Genomic DNA, 15549 nt, shown 5'->3' on the forward strand with positions numbered 1-15549 from the left:
CACACATCCGTCCACATCAAACCCACCAACAAGCAACAGTACCTCCATTATGACAGCTGCCACCCATTCCATATCAAACGGTCCCTTCCCTACAGACTAAGTCTTCGTGGCAAACAAATCTGCTCCAGTCCGGAATCCCTGAACCATTACGCCAACAACCTGAAAATAGCTTTCGCATCCCGCAACTACCCTCCCGACCTGGTACAGAAGCAAATAACCAGAGCCACTTCCTCATCTCCTCAAACCCAGAACCTCTCACAGAAGAACCCCAAAAGTGCCCCACTTGTGACAGGATACTTTCCAGGACTGGATCAGACTCTGAATGTGGCTCTCCAGCAGGGATACGACTTCCTCAAATCCTGCCCCAAAATGAGATCCATCCTTCATGAAATCCTCCCCACTCCACCAAGAGTGTCTTTCCGCCGTCCACCTAACCTTCATAACCTCTTGGTTCATCCCTATGAAATCCCCAGACCACCTTCCCTACCCTCTGGCTCCTACCCTTGTAACCGCCCCCGGTGTAAAACCTGTCCCATGCACCCTCCCACCACCACCTACTCCAGTCCTGTAACCCGGAACGTGTACACGATCAAAGGCAGAGCCACGTGTGAAAGCACCCACGTGATTTACCAACTGACCTGCCTACGCTGTGAAGCTTTCTATGTGGGAATGACCAGCAACAAACTGTCCATTCGCATGAATGGACACAGGCAGACAGTGTTTGTTGGTAATGAGGATCACCCTGTGGCTAAACATGCCTTGGTGCACGGCCAGCACATCTTGGCACAGTGTTACATCGTCCGGGTTATCTGGATACTTCCCACTAACACCAACCTATCAGAACTCCGGAGATGGGAACCTGCCCTTCAATATATCCTCTCTTCCCGTTACCCACCAGCCCTCAACCTCCGCTAATTTCAAGTTGCCACCGCTCATACTTCACCTGTCATTCAACATCATCTTTGCCTCTGTACTTTCTCCTCGACTGACATCTCTGCCCAAATCTTTGCCTTTACGTGTGTGTGTGTGTGTGTGTGTGTGTGTATCAACATACCAACACTTTCGTTTGGTAAGTTACAGAATCTTTGTTTTTAAATACATTTTTCCCACGTGGAATGTTTCCCTCTATTATATAGGGTGTTTCAAAAATGACCGGTATATTTGAAACGGCAATAAAAACTAAACGAGCAGCGATAGAAATACACCGTTTGTTGCAATATGCTTGGGACAACAGTACATTTTCAGGCAGACAAACTTTCGAAATTACAGTAGTTACAATTTTCAACAACAGATGGCGCTGCGGTCTGGGAAACTCTATAGTACGATATTTTCCACATATCCACCATGCGTAGCAATAATAAGGCGTAGTCTCTGAATGAAATTACCCGAAACCTTTGACAACGTGTCTGGCGGAATGGCTTCACATGCAGATGAGATGTACTGCTTCAGCTGTTCAATTGTTTCTGGATTCTGGCAGTACACCTGGTCTTTCAAGTGTCCCCACAGAAAGAAGTCACAGGGGTTCATGTCTGGCGAATAGGGAGGCCAATCCACGCCGCCTCCTGTATGTTTCGGATAGCCCAAAGCAATCACACGATCATCGAAATATTCATTCAGGAAATTAAAGACGTCGGCCGTGCGATGTGGCCGGGCACCATCTTGCATAAACCACGAGGTGTTCGCAGTGTCGTCTAAGGCAGTTTGTACCGCCACAAATTCACGAAGAATGTCCAGATAGCGTGATGCAGTAATCGTTTCGGATCTGAAAAATAGGCCAATGATTCCTTTGGAAGAAATGGCGGCCCATACCAGTACTTTTTGAGGATGCAGGGACGATGGGACTGCAACATGGGGCTTTTCGGTTCCCCATATGCGCCAGTTATGTTTATTGACGAAGCCGTCCAGGTAAAAATAAGCTTCGTCAGTAAACCAAATGCTGCCCACATGCATATCGCCGTCATCAATCCTGTGCACTATATCGTTAGCGAATGTCTCTCGTGCAGCAATGGTAGCGGCGCTGAGGGGTTGCCGCGTTTGAATTTTGTATGGATAGAGGTGTAAACTCTGGCGCATGAGGCCGCTGTTGGATCACCTGCTGCACTAGCTGCGCGTTGCCCTCTGTGGTTGCCGTACGCGGTCGCCCTACCTTTCCAGCACGTTCATCCGTCACATTCCTAGTCCGTTGAAATTTTTCAAACAGATCCTTTATTGTACCGCTTTTCGGTCCTTTGGTTACATTAAACCTCCGTTGAAAACTTCGTCTTGTTGCAACAACACTGTGTTCTAGGCGTTGGAATTCCAACACCAGAAAAATCCTCTGTTCTAAGGAATAAACCATGTTGTCTACAGCACACTTGCACGTTGTGAACAGCACACGCTTACAGCAGAAAGACGACGTACAGAATGGCGCACCCACAGACTGCATTGTCTTCTATATCTTTCACATCACTTGCAGCGCCATCTGTTGTTGAAAATTGTAACTACTGTAATTTCGAAAGTTTGTCCGCCTGAAAATGTACTGTTGTCCCAAGCATATTGCAACAAACGGTGCATTTCTATCGCTGCTCGTTTAGTTTTTATTGCCGTTTCAAATATACCGGTCATTTTTGAAACACCTTGTATATACATACACATGATGAATGACAGCAGTGTTTTCATAGTTTGAGCTTCTAAACCTTTTGCCCCCCTGTTAAAATTAACAAGATGAGGAAAATATTTCACTAAAGCACTTGGCTAATAATTAATTAATTACTTCTCAGTATTGACAACTCTAAGGATAAAATATTAGCTTCGCAGTTCATCTCCAATGGCTGCTATCAGCAACGTATTATCTTTTATTCACTGCTGCACACGTTTCTTAGAGTTTCGCCTCATATCACTCAGAATTTCTGCCACATAGATGCATTTGTCAGGGTCTCCTCATCACAGCTTTGGTGTAATGTCGAAGCATGTAAGCCCCTATGTATTGCCCACTGAAGCCTTCTCATGTTAATTTTCTCAGCAGAGGTACACCATTGTATTATTTCATACAGTTATTGTTCCTTTCTTCTCCAGCTAACTGAAGGCCACACTGGTCCAAAGGAGTTCAATACTTTTCGTTTAAAACTTAACAGTTTCTTGTCAAATGCCTTATGGTACTCTAGTTTAGTTTCCATAGACCACTATTGGATCTTGTGGTATTAATAGCCACGATGCCACAGTGTAGGTGCAAGTATCCAAGTTGGCACTACGACCGACACCGATGATAGTGCCCTCTAACATGCGCTGTGCAGGTTTACGAGCTCCGCTACAGATTCTGCCCATTTCATCAGTAGGCAGCCAGGAAACATCGCTTCAGCTTAGTTTGCTATTGAGACTTTGCAACAGTTACGACGGATCTATGACGTCGCACCTACATGCTCATCACCTAAAGTTATGTAATATGTTTGCATATGTTTACACACTAGTAAAGATGCTTTAACTGTATTTGCAGTACCGATGTGTTTTACCTTTTCCTGCTCCTACTCACTTCCTACATTCGGCATACCCTTCAGTTTACTAGAGCAGACCCACGTGCCGCCTTCTAGGCGGGATACAAAAGATCTATTTTTCAATTAGCTTTTATTTCAATTTCACTGGATACAGAGCTCAAAGGTATGAATTAAGCTCTGGTATATTATCATTGTTTTGTATCCTTGGCAACACTGGTTTTATATTCATTAGACTGAATTCAAAGGTACATTTCCATACTTAACATTTCATCACCTATAGTGGGAGAAATCATCAGAGGCTATAAGTGTTCATAAGTTAATTTTGAAACAAACTTTTTTTAGCTAACAAAGCTGCTTACCTGTTTATCAGTAAGTGTGCAATGGTCGGGTTGTGATACCGTCCAACCACTACCGAGTATTGTGGATTTGCGCCAAAGTGTGTTACAGAGCTTGTACAGCAGAAGATGGTTCTGCTTTATTCAGCATTAAAGCCCACAACTTGTCTACTTCAGACCTCTTTTTTCTGTTAATGTTGTTTCCTTACATTTGAAAAGTAACTAACAAGAGCTTTATAGTATCCAAGATGTCTCCAGTAGCAGGAGAATGGAAACTTGCCTCAGACCATGGCCTATTTCTTTTGTCACCTAGTATACAAACACCAGACGTGAAACCCTGCCCTCTCTACATCAACCTACTCCCAAATCCCCAACTTCCAGTGGAGCACTCTAGAAAGCATCGTCACATACCATCGACAGATTTTTTTGGCTTTTCACTGCGGTGTTTAAAAGGCATGTCATGGCAAAATTTAACAAGGATTTCAGATCTACAACATATATAATGATAAAAAGATGTTCAGAAGTAAAAAGTGAAACTATACAGATTGTGTCATAATAAAATGTAAAATATAGTGATGTCATATTGTAAGGAGGAAGTAGTAGTTCACTCTCGAACTCATTGTGAGATAGGTCCCTTGATTGCAACACTGCTTCCAGTTCTGCCAGGTCTTTTACATTAATTGAATATATCAAATGTGGTCCCTCATTAGAGTTGCTATCTTTTCCATTTTCATTCACTTCTCATATAATTTCCTAACTATTATTGCAAACAGCTTGGATGAAATAGCACCTCTTCATGTATATGTTAAACAATTTGGCCACTGCCTCCTCCCATGTTTTTTCAATAATTCACCTCTGATCATATACTTGCCATGCTTGTCGCCCCCCCCCCCCCCCCTTCCATTAAGTTTCTTGGTAAACCATATTCCTTAGGAAAAAATAAACAAATAATGTCAAAATATGTCTGTTAAGCCTGATGGTAAATATCTGATATATATTTTATCTCCTAACCTGAACCCCTTAGCTCTACAACATACGGTTTTAGTCCTTTTAATGGGGTGGTGGTGGTGGTGGTGGTGGTGGTGGTGATAATGACGATGATAATAACAATGATAATAATACACCAAAGTAGAAAATGTGGCATTTATTCATTTATACATATCAATATATATATATATATTTTACTTGAAAGCAGAATATAACATTCTTCCAACAATACATATACATAACTTCATGTTTTTAATCAAGTGTGGTTTCTAGTTTCCTTACATACAAACTTCCAAATCTGAGCCGAAAGTCTACTTTGAGGGTGGAAACTGTGGCTCAAGAGGAAACTGGCGAGGGCCAACTGGAAACTGAGGAAAGACACACCTCTAGTGGCCAACAGTACGAGCGAGCGAGAGAGAGAGTGCTGTGTCGAGCCTGTGCCAAAAAGTTCAGTTCTGTCGTGTTGTTGACAAATACATAAAGATGTAGGGAAAAGTTCAAAAAAGAAGCTACAGTATCCTTCAAAATACGCAATGCTGCTTTACTATGTGTGAAACTTTCTTCTCCTGGCTGGATTAAAAGCAGGAATGCAGTGATTATATTATTCTCAAGTATAAACAACATTCAGTCAGATTAGAGCTCAAAAGTTTCAGTAAGAGTTTGTCAATCCAGACCTCATTTTTGAGTGTAAAAATGTGCCTGCCATGGTGCACAATCATGAACTAATAAAGTAATAACTGCAAATTTATTCTGAACCACTGACACATTCACATACTTCATTTATTCCAGCAAAGCTAAGTAACAATACAAACAAAAAATTAAACATTTTGTTTGAGATGACCGTTTTTCCATCATATCCGCACTGTGACACACAAGATTCCAAATCTGAAATTAGACAGTTATACGGGAACTGATTATAAAAAAAGACTAAGGAACGAATGTCATGCCTAGCATACTGTAGACAAGTGGACAACATATCTACACTGTATCTGGCACTAGGCTATTCCCTGTTCAGTACATCCCCAGCCAGCACCCAATGCAACTTCTTTTCACCCAGTTCAACAAAAAGCACCAATGCCATTAAGTATCCATTACTCCAGCAATTAATAGTGCAGCATAGCCCCTGTCAATTTACTATACATTTCTCTCTCCTCTTCTTTCAACTGTGTTCACAATTTGTATAAAACCTTCAGACATTTCATCATCTAGAGAGAAACAGATGATAAGAGTACTTAATGTTTTTGCTTGTGCAAGTGTAGTAGCTTTGGAACATTTTCATCCAGAAATGTTGTACTACTGCTAAACCTTCATCGATTTCCTCATTCTTGAGTTGTTAATAAACCTCTGGCAGAGTGTAGAATAGGAACTCTGATCAAAAAGTATGAATTTTTACAAGATTAGTTAATATAACTAGCTTGTAAAGCTTCTTTCACTATGTAACTCTATACATATTACTGAATGAAATATAGAAACAAGTATTTGACAGACGCACAATAATGCCAGTCTCTTAAAACCTGCATTCATTGTCTGTGGGGGCTTCGCCTGTACCCCGTTCCTAATTTTAACATCAGTACTACACTGCACTTGCACAAGGAAAATAAATATGCTACCAACCATCAGTGCGCACACTGATGTCCAGTATTTTAGGATATAAGAAATAAAAACCAATTATTCAACCTGTGATGAATATGGAGGGAGGAATGAGAAAAGGCACTATACATGTAGAATCCCATTTGTAAACTTGCAACTGGAAGGATTATAGTAAATAAGCTAATATTAATTGAGAAAAGGAAATATAATTTGGACTGCTTGTCTCCACAATCAATTTCGCATTTTCCAGAAGGTTGGGCAGTTTCAAAATATATGTATTAGCTTTAACGTTCAATAAGGTACATTACTGTATTTTATTAACATTATAGTAAAGAAATTAAAATTATTTCTATTTACTGTTAACATTTAAATGCAAAAACAGTTTTTTGTTGACACACAGTTTTTATAAGCATCTATAATTTTGTAAGAATTTTAACATTTATGTCAAAAATGAATTTATGGGAACAATGGCTCTATGATCTATGTACAATCAGTTGCATGTGTTCTCCAGAAGTTCAATTAAAATAAGATTTTTTACATATTAAAAATAAAGGTACAGCTGAAGTATGTCTCCATAAGCAGTCACAAATTTCAGTATAAACTTTACCACATAAAAGCATATATAAAAATTCTTTCTTTATATTTATATATATACACAATATACTTTTGTTTTAAGATGAATTTAATGACCAACATTTAACTGTAAGCCTAAGAAATCATAAAAAATAAAGCAAAGTTTTTTTACAATATGAAAATTAATGCTGTGAATGTATACCTGGCTCACCCATAGTCATGTTCATTAAAAATAAACTGCAACCTAAACCAAGCTGTCCAGCACATTCCACCAGAAAAGTTCACTGCACTATGAAAGTTGGTAAACCAACAAACAGATGTGAGCCAAAGCATAATCTGAGAATCAAATGGAAGTTCGGCAGCTAATCCTGCAATTCACGTACTCCGAGTAGAGTTTGCTCTACTAAAACTAATTTTTAAAAGTTCTCTTTAACACTTTTCCTTATAACTTCATGAACATGACTGCCAAATATCATGAAAGTATGATTCAAAAATACATAAAGTGGTGAATGTTCCATTTTAAGCAAGTGACGGCTCCCATAAAGCAACACGCTTACATGTTCCCTTGCAGACATTCTGTGATTGTGTTCTCTTCCAAGTGGACTGCATGTTGAATCCCTGATGAAGCATAATAAACACAGCATACCACTGCTCCATTTAATGGAATCTGGGTGCACCCGTAGCAGAGTCTCTCTGGCGAGCTTTCCGATTCTTTCTTCACACACTACCATTAACTGCAACATTGTTAAAAATTTGCGATAAGAACAGAAATGCAGTAGCCCAGTAAAACTTTAAACAGGAATCAATGAGAAAGCAACTACACAAATACTATACCCCAAACAACTAATAAGCACTACTGACGTTTACAATTCCGATTATTTGTGAGGGAGCTATATTTAGAGAAGTGCAAGCAGTAACACTGTATTTCACATTCCTGGGTTATTTGTAAAGGAAAAAAAGAATTGAATGTTCAGTGGTAAGGAGGGGGGGGGGGGGTTGATTTGGGGAAAAAGGGACCAAATAGCGATGTCGATGTCCTCGGTCCCATCGGATTAGGGAAGGGTGGGGACGGACATCGGCCATGCCCTTTTGAAGAAACTATCCCCACATTTGCATGAAGCGATTTAGGGAAATCACGGAAAATCTACATCAGGGTGGGCGGTCGTTGGTTTGAACCGTCATCCTCCCAAATGCGAATGGTGTGCTAACCACTGCACTACCTTGCTCAGTAGAGGAGAAGGTAGGGTAGGGAGGTAGGGGGGGGGGGGGGGGGAGGAAGAGAGAGAGAGAGAGAGAGCGCTACAAGAGTGTATTTCAAATTCATACTAAATTTATATTCAACACTGTACATATAGATGTAACTTAAATTGTAGAATGGATTCACATATTTTAATTATATTACAAGAGAGAATTAGTTCTTTGCTCGTCTTGAGGGAAATGAACAATTTCCTGTTCCCATAAAAAAATAACCCCACACACCATTCCTGTACCCTTTGAACAGGGATATCAGGCACCTTATCAGTATGCATTGAAAATATAACTTCATGTTGATAGAATAATGATGATCATCAACACTGTCAACACCAGTCAGACATTCTATAAAAACTATTTCAATAATTATATGTCAAGTTAATTTAATCTCCTGCCAGATTTCTCATTTAAAAGGTAGACCACCATTTTGTTTTTACACTGTACTGAATGAAAAAGGAATTTTGTATACAGGCAACTTCCAAGGAGACTAAACTATCTGTACACAGTTCCTTAAACCAATACAATGTACAATGAACAATCTTTCAGAAATGAAAACGTTCAAATTAGGAAAGTGTCAGAGGCAAATGAGTGAAAGACTACAAAAAACTGCATGGCAAGGGTTGACCAAACTAATATGTCTAACTCAAATTGCTTTTAATAATTTAAGAGCAGCCTGTTTGCAACTAAATTATGCAACTAGTTCATTTCTGTAACTTGCGGTACCAAATGCTCCACTTTACAATCAGTTAAGCCCAGTTTGGCTTTGACAGTAGTTAATTACTCAGTTCAAATTTTAATTCAGTGAGTGATTATAAAAACAAAGATGATGTAACTTACCAAACTAAAGCATTGGTATGTTGACACACACACACACACACACACACACACACACACACACACAAAATTCAAGCTTTCGCAACCCACGGTTGCTCCATCAGGAAAATTGGGAAGGAGGGAAGGAGAGGGAAAGACTAAAGGATGTGGGTTTTAAGGGAGATGGTAAGGAGTCATTCCAATCCCGGGAGCGGAAAGACTTACCCTCTCCCTTAAAACCCACATCCTTTCGTCTTTCCCTCTCCTTCCCTATTTCCTGATGAAGCAACCGTTGGTTGCAAAAGCTTGAATTTTGTGTGTATGTTTGTGTGTCTATCAACCTGCCAGTGCTTTCGTTTGGTAAGTCACATCATCTTTGTTTTTATATATAGATATGTACAGGTAGGAACAGCACCTCTCCCAGCAGCCATCAACTATGGTTGTACTTTGCTATCCAGCACACTATTCCCTTTTGGGAAGGGCTAACCACAGTACATCCCTTTAAATATAGTTTCTGGGTTGACCAGTTCATCAGGAGATTTCTCCACAACATTCAGGAAAATTTCAAAGTGCATTAGAATGTAGGTAATATTAACATGCGAGCCTGTTAATAGGCAGCACTAAGAAGGGGAGCATAATTAGCAAAAGGAGGGGGCAAACTGTCTGGAATTTCCATTACACTCACTGGGTAATTAGGGAGTGAATGGGGAGAAAAAAAAAAGTGTCACAGTCTTGGCAGTTCAGATTTTTGAGGCAAATATTATGAATGTATCTGGATATGCATTACTTTTGAATGGCAGCTACATGTCACAGCGTATAGCTAACAACAAGCTGGAGAAGCTACTAGTCAAAGATGTGGTTTTGGTTAGGTTTTTTAAAGTTTACTATTTCAATTGTACTGTACCCACTAAAACCCAAGTTTTTCCTTCATCAGTATGTCTTAAAGAATAAACTGAGGTGTGAAGTGGAGACTGCTAGTAGTGCATAATTTTCAATCTAGAGGCTGGATCAGGGAATTTATTAACAGGCAATTAGATATTGAGGCTGAAATTGGTGGCGCACAATTTGTGATAAATCCTATCAGGTAAAAAAAGTCTTAGCTCCCTATTAAAATAATTTCACTAGTGTAGGAGAACAGAATGTGGATCAGGGTTTTCTGATAAAAGGTTTTCTTTCTTTACTGACAATGGGGCAATCACATCACACTGGGAAATTGTGTGTGTTGCACATCACCTAGGACCACATGGACAATTGTGGCAGGATAAAGGAAGATTTATTATTTGTCCAGGTTCATTAATTTGCAAAAAAACCTGTTTGTTATAGGGCAACCAATATACTGTGTACCAGTACACTCCCATTTGCAGACAATACACACTCCACTTACCTTGTCATAATTGCAAAAGACAGGTCCTACTTTTTCAAAATGGCTATCAAGAGAAAGAGATAACCACTAAGTCTTTAACAACAGATTTGTTGTGCTCAATGTCTTCTGTGCAACTGTTGCTTTAATTCATTATGGAAATTTGAGGTTCCAACAATATCCACTACAAAAATAAGAGGATACTGCTGAGGACTTTCTTCATAATCAATTAATAACGCAAGTGCATCAGGAAAATTTAATGCAACAGAGCGAGGTATCTGTTACAGCACAAGTTTTTCTGCATATTTATAATAGAAAATTTAATAGTATGTCGCACCTTTGAACAAGGCTCCGTGCCCTTCCATGCATTCAGTCACAATGTGAAGCTTGTCACCCTCCGATTACAAATTAATTCGTTCACAATAGCTTTTGTTAGACTTTATCTTTGTATTTTGTACATGTCATTTTTATTCACAAACAACCTCAACTAGTGAAAATGCACTAAACAATGACAGTACAGTACTAAAAATATCCAAGATAAAAATAAAGGCTCACAGATATTTATGAACAAAAATGGAGGGTAATTCTGGTTAATAGCAGGACTATGGCAACCTCTGCCCACTTAAGGATACTGGTGCCCTTTCGTGGACTGCAGCAAATGGTAACCAAGCACTTATAAAGGGGGCTGCAAGGCAGAACCATGTCACAATGGCAATATCTGAGCTAGCAGCTTTTTACTGGCCATCTGATGGCACATGCAGCATATATTTTGTCACTTAATGTAGTCAGCTTCTTTCTTTACTGAGGGGAAGTGTGTGGCAGTAAGTAATTTGCACTGCTCCATTCACATTTATCTCAGTTCTGTAATAAGCTCAGCTCTGAAATGATGGGCCTATTCCAGGGGGGGGGGGGGAGGGGGAGGAAGGTTTCTTTGTTCAGTTAATGAAGATTTCATTTGTAACCTAAATGTCTCTTGTTAAAATTCTCATCAGATATATAAAGCTTTTAACCAAAAATACAACCATCTTTGAAGAATTCCAAATCACTAAATTGTTTCACTTCCTCATTAAATGGACGCCTGCCCTCTCCCCACGATCCTCAGATACAGAAGCTTAAGTGCAATATCCCCACGAAGCTTCACATAAAATCTGACTTAATACATAAAGTGACTTGATAAATTACAAAACAATGGGTGGTAGTTTACTATTTAATCCCACTGAAAAATGAGACAGCCCAAAAAATCTATCTCACTGCAATGCACTTAATTACGGCAATCACTGCACAATTGTGTTTCCATTTGTTATTCACTTGAAAGGTCATGAATATGGATCCTCAGATTGTGGTGCACAAATTTGACCCAAGTATTTTCTAAGTAAAAACCACGTAGCAGTACTGAAGGAGGGTGTTCTACATTTACTTTGCAAACAGCAAACTCACAGTACCAACCACAGAAAGCAATGTTCTTGCTCAATACTTCGTACTATTTCAAAAAGCACACACGCAAGCAAGGCCGCCCCCCCTCCCCCAAAACACACACACACACACACACACACACACACACACACACACACACACACACACACACACACACACACAGAGAGAGAGAGAGAGAGAGAGAGAGAGAGAGAGAGAGAGAGAGAGTTGTCAAAAAGTAACACGTATAGAGGACTGGGAGATGTATATACATATATGTTTAGGAAAATTATCTGCCTAGACTATATGATATGTATTTTCTATAGTAAAGCAAAAGGAAAGGTTTCAACAGCTATTTCCATTTTAATGTATCACAGCAAAAATTTACAACAATGAGAAGTGAATGTACTCTTCATACAGTTGAGATTATCTAATTTTTTATTTTTTACAGTGGTGTCTGTCTCAGTAACATGCAGTGCGTAATTTAACGCTGTTCACTTACATAGTGACAGATTATGCAGAAAGTAGCATCAATACAAACAACAAAAGCCCAGGCTGAAAAATCCATCTGATTTTGCCTACAGCTCTAAATGAGTGAAAGAGAGAATGAATTTGCCAGGAAATTACAAGACTTGATTTAAACTGAGAATTCATGCCGTCAGGTTTTCAGTGATGAAAAGAACTATAATGAAATCATCAGAGGTTAATTCATTACTTTAGATGTAGCAGGCATACAACTATTTCAGTATTAATTTACAAAGAATATACCTTTTTGCTGAGAAAATGAAGTGTTATATGGGCAATTGAAGACAAACTGGCAGATTACAAAACATTGCATACGAGATCAGCAAATTGAGGAATATAGTAGGAACATCAACTTGTGGCAGAAGCAAATGTACAAGGACAGGTTGTATCAAGAAAGAAACTGAAAACAGATGATAATAGTGGTTTACTAAACTGTACCAACAATATACCAGAAGGATGATCAGATGGCAATTTGAGAAGTCTGTGTGGGTCTTACCAGTCCAAGTTCACATGATAACATGGTTTTACAGAAAAATAAAGTTGTTGGCAAATGAGTATATAGAAAAGTACTTTAAAGAAGTCTTCCCCCAGGTACCAAAGATAAAAATTATGATCACACTGAACTACGATAGAGAAGTACAATTATGATTCTATGCCTTGGAACAGTAAAAGTCCTCAACAGGCCTCTCAATTTTTTTTATATTCAAGGGACATGCAGGTTCAAACACAAGAGGGGTTGGTACAATGTTGATTTTACGGCGTGCAACACATACCTGACCAGTGCATCTCGGAAAAAGTTTATCGCCATTCTCTGCTGACACTCAGAATGAGAAATGTAGTGCCAATGGGTCACAGAAATAACATCAATTCCATTAAACAAAACAAAAAAAAAAAAAATGAAAAAAAGAGTTTTTTTTTAAATGCAAAAAACAATGGACTCCAAAATAAAAACTGGAATGAAGGTTTAAAATGTTCACACACACAAAGAGAAAGAAAATGAAAAATAATGACAGTGGAGGATGAAAACAAACACCGAAGATACAGGATTCTGAAGATATTATCTGCAAAAAAAGAGATAAGGTGGTCGGATATGAGTTTAACATTTATTCTGAATGATGAATTAGGCAAAAGAAAACACACACAAACATATGTTGCTGTAACCTGGTGTTCCTTTCTAGTGATAAAAATGAGATGGGGGAAAAACAGTCCAGAAAGAAACCAACATTACACAAGCAAATAGTGTAACAACCATTGCTTTTGTCCACGTAGGAATGTCCAGAGAAACCCCATTATGGTATGCATATAAATGTGCAGTGAATAAGCAGCAAGCAGTCACTCATTCCCAGATAATTTGTTCAATACCAAATTGCCTAATCCAAGCTTGCTGCTCATGTTCATATTGCTATTTAGCTGTTACATCTTATCTGTTAGTATCTGATGGGTGACAATGACAGAAACTTGAAACATGGGGGCAGGAAAAATTAACAGGAAATAAGCAAGACGTTCCTGTAAAGTAATGCAAATGTATTTCCCTTCAATATGCGTACAGTGAAGTCCAGAACAGCTGAAAAAAAATGTTGGATGCCAAAGGGGAGTACTTTAAAGAACTTCTGTAGTAATACCTTGGGGCGGTGAGGGGGGAGAGGGGAAGGATGTAACTGAATTTCATTTCATGCACATAGTTAACTAATAAATGGTATTTTTTTTAGAATAAACTACAACAAAAAATTACTGTTTGTTGATTATTTACTGCACACTTACAATGTAATAAGACTCTATACAAAGAAGTTTGCTGCTAAGATACCCATCTTACAACAACTTAATTAGCGAATGTCATTTTAGTACAGGGTTCCATACCTAACATTATTGGCAAAAGAAACGCTTTTCATTATTACACCAGGAAGAACTTTTTTGAGGTACTGTTTTTACTGTCCTGAGATGAAACTGATCACTGTGAAACAGCCCTTTAAGATCTCTTTGCCATACTTACAGTTCTTATACAACATCAATAGTCATTTGCTGCAGCAATTAAAAATTTTTTCTGACATTAAGTGCAAACCACAATAATGCTGAACTAAAGAAACTCTGTTTCACCCCACTCTTACGAGGAATGGGTAGTGTTCTATGTCATGCCACCCAGAGACTGTTCAGAGCCACTACTTTAGGAAGAACAGTGGTGGAAGATAGCAAACCATGTCATAACTGTCTTCCTTCTACTTTTCCAGGTTTCATCAAACTAAAATCCCTATGCTGCCAACCAACTTGTCAGACTAATACAATTCTGAAGCAAAACTTCAGTTTTCCAATACCTGACAATTCAACTCACTTAATACATTTTCAAAATTTTAATAATACTAATAATTACTACTTATCAGAATGTCCAACTGTCATCTTTTGCACGACTTCATTTACGTAATTTTTAGAGTGAAACAGCACATGTACACAAATACACGAAATTTTGAAAAATACATGGCAGGCAGTTTTCACAGCAAAAACGCTTAACTGCTAACACGCAACTCGTGTTGCTGTCAGTTATGGCAACATTCTCCAAGAAACAGACTCTTGCTAATTGCTAAGGCAAATCTGTGTCCCTACGAATAGTTTATTGTAAACACGTGTAGTGACCCCCCCCCCCCCCTCTCAAGTATATTACCCCCAGTAAAGAGGTCTCCCATCGTGTGCTGAACAAATTTTTATTTTTATTCACTGTTCTTTATTCAGAGATGTAATAGACAATAGCTATTTCCCTGACACACCAGGGTGAAAACTATTTATACAGGCTGCATTTGACCATCATATTTAAAATAAGAGATACTTTGTTTTGACAGTAATAATAGCCCTATAATTTAAGTGTTTACAGCAATATATTTTTTTATATATAAAAATGTGCACTTCTTTCACACAGAAGTAATCTGAAACTACACATTTGATCCACGAACCACAGAGACTCAAGTTTGCCACATTCATCAGTTGTTATCACAATGTATGTCTAATAAAGAGCTGAAACCACTACTGTCAATGATATCTTTGCAGGTTACGGCATATTATTTCGAATGCCATTTGTATCAAATATTCTTGTTTCTTCTCTTTGTGTTGATGATCTTAACAAACATAATTGACATCACAGTCTAAATTTCCAGCTACCATACCTAAATAGCAGAAGACTATAACCAAAGCATTTGTATCTACTGTAATTTCCTCAGGTTTACATAAAAGAGTCTGACAAGCATGT

At 38.6% G+C, this 15549-nt stretch overlaps 1 protein-coding gene across 6 annotated transcripts in view; it reads right to left on the bottom strand.

Moving 5' to 3' along the window:
- Positions 1-4934: 4934 nt before the first annotated feature.
- Positions 4935-15549, bottom strand: part of LOC126210075 (spectrin beta chain) — a 483285-nt gene continuing 472670 nt past the window's right edge. For all 6 annotated transcript variants that reach the window (XM_049939199.1, XM_049939197.1, XM_049939200.1 and 3 more), the window contains one exon: positions 4935-7689. In XM_049939199.1, the coding sequence (XP_049795156.1) occupies positions 7686-7689 (4 nt within the window). In that variant the 3' untranslated portion in view covers positions 4935-7685. The remainder of the gene's footprint in view (positions 7690-15549) is intronic.

Source organism: Schistocerca nitens, chromosome 10 (assembly GCF_023898315.1).
Source record: "Schistocerca nitens isolate TAMUIC-IGC-003100 chromosome 10, iqSchNite1.1, whole genome shotgun sequence".
NCBI lineage: Eukaryota > Metazoa > Arthropoda > Insecta > Orthoptera > Acrididae > Schistocerca > Schistocerca nitens.